Source organism: Mytilus californianus, unplaced genomic scaffold (genome assembly GCF_021869535.1).
Source record: "Mytilus californianus isolate M0D057914Y unplaced genomic scaffold, xbMytCali1.0.p SCAF_3, whole genome shotgun sequence".
In the NCBI taxonomy this organism is placed as follows: domain Eukaryota; kingdom Metazoa; phylum Mollusca; class Bivalvia; order Mytilida; family Mytilidae; genus Mytilus; species Mytilus californianus.
The window spans coordinates 11,865,239-11,870,419 of NW_026262679.1; the positions used below are offsets into that span (position 1 = coordinate 11,865,239).

The 5,181-nt window shown below is 30.8% G+C and overlaps 1 protein-coding gene across 4 annotated transcripts; it reads left to right on the plus strand.

The window, feature by feature from the left end:
- Positions 1–783: 783 nt before the first annotated feature.
- LOC127732994 (5-formyltetrahydrofolate cyclo-ligase-like) lies at positions 784–4,769 on the plus strand. Of its 4 annotated transcripts, none has more exons than XM_052242252.1 (4): positions 784–890; positions 2,394–2,512; positions 3,686–3,938; positions 4,531–4,769. In XM_052242252.1, the coding sequence occupies exons 1-4, from the start codon at positions 887–889 to the stop codon at positions 4,749–4,751; spliced, it is 597 nt and encodes a 198-aa protein (XP_052098212.1). In that variant the 5' UTR covers positions 784–886; the 3' UTR covers positions 4,752–4,769. The 4 variants fall into 4 exon arrangements, with proteins under 4 accessions (XP_052098212.1, XP_052098213.1, XP_052098214.1 ...); XM_052242253.1 differs by lacking the exon at positions 784–890 and adding an exon at positions 897–1,011; XM_052242254.1 differs by lacking the exon at positions 784–890 and adding an exon at positions 916–1,108.
- The last annotated feature ends 412 nt before the right edge of the window (positions 4,770–5,181 follow it).

Below are 5,181 nucleotides of genomic sequence, written 5' to 3' on the forward strand. Positions count from 1 at the left end.
TTCGATTGCGTATTTCTTCTCACAGACTAAGAATTGAACAAGGTCGCTATCAGGGTACTCTCCGACAAGACAGAATATGTCTCAGGTGCACCTCAAATGAAGTTGATGATGAAAAACATTTTTTTATTTTCGTGTACATCATCTCAAGATAAGAGAAATTGATTAAATTCCACTATCAACTCACTATGCCCAAACTTTACGCATTTGATTCCTAGCCAAAAACTGATATGGCTTCTTAATGTAGAGAATCTTGATATCTTGATATCTGTCTGTGAGTTAGTTGATCAAGACAAAATATAACTTGAAAGATAAATATTTAAATCAGGCTTTCTGCACTAGGCACGAGGTTGGCATGGTGGGGTACAGGACACATCGTATAAGTTCTATTACCTTTCTGTTTGTGATATTTAAACTGGTAATATTTTATCTTTTCGTAATATGTGCACTTTGGCATGTCAATTAGCATTGTCCCTTGGTGCCTCTTGCAGTTGTGTCACTTTAAATAGTACTAACTCCTCTGCACCAGGCACGAGGATGACATACCAGTTAGTGTGCAACTTCTTACAATATCTTACCATATCATTAATCATGTTAATGTCCCGATACACATTTTAATATGCATTGAGTTATGAAAGGTATTTTAACATATATATCTACTAGTAAGACAACATTTACATCTGTAACAACCACTGTTGAAATTATTAGATTTGGTAAAAATCTTATAAAAGTGAAGATTTTATGGGCTGTCACTGATGGTTTTTCATACATATTCCAGTTAGATGATGAAAGGGAACTAACCCAAGTGTATAACCTCAAAAGTGTATTTATGATTTGGTGAATTATCCGTTACATACATCTACAGGATTAAAGTTGAAGCTAACATTACATGAGTATGGAGTAATTTACTTATAAGAATGTAGTTAAAATTAATATTTTTTGCTTGAACAGAATGTTTTTCGAGAAGGCTCAAGGCAAATGTGATGTACGGCAGCCTGTAAGCAACACTATTTCGTGAGTTTAAAGGACTTGGAATGGACAACATCTCACACATTTTTGTATTTATTGGTTGGACTAACTGCAAATCGTCTTGTTTTATTTTCTTGAAGAAGTATGAGAGTGTTCTGTCATCTTGTATTACATATAGTTTGTTTTTATCTGAAATATATGTTAAATTAGCAAATTTGGCGGTAGAAATTAAATTTAATCATGGAAATTATATTTTAATAGTAACATTTATATGATTTATCATATTGGTAATTTTATTTCAAATACGAAAAAAAAATTTGTTGGCAAAACAAGAATTAAAAAAATAATTGACTTATAAGGGGAGATAACTTAGCTAATTTAGCTTTATAGATTGATTGATTGTTGCTAGCTTCATGTTTTAGCTTTATAGAAGAATGTATTATTATTACAGACCCCAGCAGGTGATAGTTTGTAAACAAGCACTGTGACGTGTACTTTTTATATCATGATATAAACTACATTTTTGACTTGAGAAAAACTCTATCATTTTTTGTTTATACTTCCAAAATACTTTTAATATAATTTAAAGAAATTCAATAAAGTTGCGCATTTGGTTAGAATGCACATAAAATTTTTGAAATATGTTCTTCAAATGATTTTTTAATTCTTGTTTCTTCAAAATTAGTTCATAGAATTCTCTTTGAAATGGACATGTTGTTGCCAGGAGATTTCTGTATCAATTTCACAAAAATACTTGAAAATATGTTCATAAGAGAGGGTACCTTATATCACACATCCCTGTGGTTTTTATCCTTGAAAAATTAGCTATCCAATACATTTTAAATAATTTAAGGTAACCCCTAATATAGAAATATCTCAACCTCAAAATATTTGTATCTACAGCGGTTTATCAGAATAAAGTATATACATGTATATATATATATAAAATAACAAAGTTCAAACATATCTTATCTCATGAGCAACTATAATCATGATTATATGCTCACTGATGGACCCCCATAAATGATGGCCTGGCAAACAAATACCAGTGATATAATAACTCTGTGTCAGGGTATTTATTATATACTAAGTAAACAATTATCTCCCCTGATATTTTGTAATGTATTTATTGCTGATCTACATATTGTGTCCTATCTTTTCTTTAGCCTCAATAAGGAAATTTTAGAAAATGAAATATAGGACAGCTGACATATTTTTCAGAATATTTTATTTCAAGATTTTTTTCTAGAATCAATCAGTGAATTGAAATAGAAAACAAATAGATATCTGGTATCTATCCTATTTGCATAAATCAAAAATATTTATCAATATTGTTTCATGTATATATCTTCTCCAGATCAATCCCTTCTTTTCTTATCATTGACAAAATCATTCAGTAATCTATTTCTTTATTTCACTTTATGCAGCAGATACTATGAATGGTTTAAAAGCAGCAAAGGGTTTGTTAAGGAAAGAAATTAAGCAGAGAGTAGCAGGTTTAACAGAAAGTGAAAAACAGAGACAATCGAAAATTGTAACAGACAAGGTAAAATTAAAGACAAATATTCTTAGTTATGTGCTTAAAAATTATCCAACTCAAGGATTCAAAATAATTATTTTGTACCAGAATCAGTTGACATGAATAGGTTTTGGAAAAGATTAAGATGAGAAATATATGGCATAAATAACCATATGAAAGCAAATGATATATACTAAGTTGTTAGGACAAAAATAATATAATTGAATACCTAAGTCAATATTGTAAAAGAATAATGATGTGGTATGATTGTCAATGGGACAGGCTACTACACCAGAGACCAAATGACTTAGAGGTCAGCAACCATAGTTCATCGTACGGCCTTAAACAATGAGGAAAACCCATGCAACACAGCAACCTATAAATGGCACCTAAATGGCATGTAAAACAGTTCAAATGAGAAAACTAACAGCCTGATTTATGTACAAAACAATAAACGAAAAACAAATTTGATATATTGAGCAACAAACAACAACCAATTTCAGGCTCCTGACTTGGGAAAGGCACATACCAAATGTGGTGGGATTAAACATGTTTGGGGGTGTCCAACCCTTCCATTACCTGGGACAATGCTGTAACAACACTAAATAAGAATGAATATAGATACTGGCAAATGGAATACAAGAAGATGTAGTGTGAGCTAATTCTCTTGATTTTGAGTGAAAGGAAATACATATACCAAATAATGTGCAAGCAAACAACAGAAAGTAGATAAGCTCATGGTTAAGATTACCAATGATAAACCTAAGTTGCTGAGAAAGATGCAAGGGAAATTTCTTATACTTTTATCAGTGTAAAGAACATTAATTTATTCGTCAAACCGGAAGTAGATAAGTGACAGATATGAAAACGTATCCCAGTGTGGCTTACCAATATGAATTTGTTGCCTAATATCAATTAGTATAGTGAAACCTGTTATAATCAAACTTCTTACAGACAGGACTGAATGTTTTTTGGATTATACACCGAGAGGTATACAAGTCACACAAATTAAATTACAAAAAAAAATGTTCTGATATAAAAGTTCCTATTAGACATGTTTCTGGTTTAGACCTAATTCACTGTGCTTGAGTGTCTATTAAACATAGTCTTGGGGTAATTTGTGTCACATTGTTTGCACTATAAAATTGAATAAATTGAAATGTGAATATTAAAATGAACAAAATCAATCATACTTTCCAGTTGTTATCTCTAGAAAAATTCCAGGGCAGTAAGAAGGTTTCTGTATATTTACATATGTCAGATGAAATCCAGACTGTAGCTATTTTACAACACTTGCTAAAGAACAAGGAATGCTACATACCACAATACATTGGCCCTAAAATGAAAATGGTCAGGTTAAAATCATGGCAAGACTATACAGAACTTCCTGAAACAAAATGGAAAATAAAACAACCAGCAGACCATGATGTCAGACCTGATGCACTTGATACAGGTAAATCATCAACAGTCATCTGCAGGAGATAGTCATTATTTTTGAATTGATGAATTTATAATGTGTGTGAGAATATAAGCTCATATTTTGTCCAGCCAATATTTTTTATGTCTCTACTAAGATGTTGCATTGGGACTTTTACCTACTGTTATGTTTGCCTTCTGTTTTTCAATTTTCTGTTATTTGAAAAAAATACCAGTTGTTTGCACATCTTTGTCATGTCTTGCCTGATTGAGGGTTACAGATAAAATTGGCATTATCCCCAAGCTTAAATATATCTGATAGAATTACAAAAAGCCCTTGAAATGCATGACAATGGTTGAGAACATTAATACTATACCAACATACTTAGTATCAATGGCAAATATTTTACAAGATTGCTTTAATTTGGACTTGCTCTATTTTGAATGGAAAGTTTTTAAAACTGTTATCAGGATACATTAAATAAGTTTTTATGCATGTATTAAAAAAAAATTTGATGGAAATTTTATTTTAAGGTAAATATAAAAATTCTAATTTTGAAATATTCCTGTTTTATTATAGTGTTACATACAAGTTTACATTGTTTGATACATATGAGTTTTTATTTCAGAAGGTTTAGATTTGATAATAATGCCAGGATTAGGTTTTACAACAGAATGTGATAGACTTGGTCGAGGGAAAGGATATTATGATACATATCTACAGAAATGTGAAGACATGGGATACAAACCATACACTGTTGCTTTAGCCTTTAATGAACAAATATGTCACTCTATACCTACAGACAGTCATGATAAAAAGCTAGATGTAGTTTTGTTTCCAGATAGTTAATAAATCATTAAAATGAAACACACTTGTGATATTTATAAATGCATACTACCAAACAAAATTACGGGAATTTATTCAACTGCACATGTGTATTTCAGTCAGATGGGTACAGTTAATGTTCATTATTGTGATGAAACTGGAATCAAAATCAATGAAGTTTGAAAAATAGGTCAAACTGACCTACATTGCCTGTTTGTAGATGTCTTCAGTGATTGGCACCTCAGTGCAAGTTTAGATTATCCTCAGAACTCAAGAAATAGTTTCTGTTGTAAGTTTCAACAAGACTCTGAAACACGAAAGAAAACTAGACCAGAATAACCAACTTTTAATCTGGATACTGCCCTCACTACTATTTACATCTATACACAAGTTTACATCATCTTAAAACTTTTATTTATTTAAAAATGACTTTTGATGCTTCATTTTATCTCAT

Coding starts and splice junctions, on each gene's coding strand:
- LOC127732994 (XM_052242252.1), top strand. Junction 2,513..3,685: donor CGAAAATTGTAACAGACAAG/GTAAAATTAAAG, acceptor CATACTTTCCAG/TTGTTATCTCTAGAAAAATT. Junction 3,939..4,530: donor ACCTGATGCACTTGATACAG/GTAAATCATCAA, acceptor TTTTTATTTCAG/AAGGTTTAGATTTGATAATA.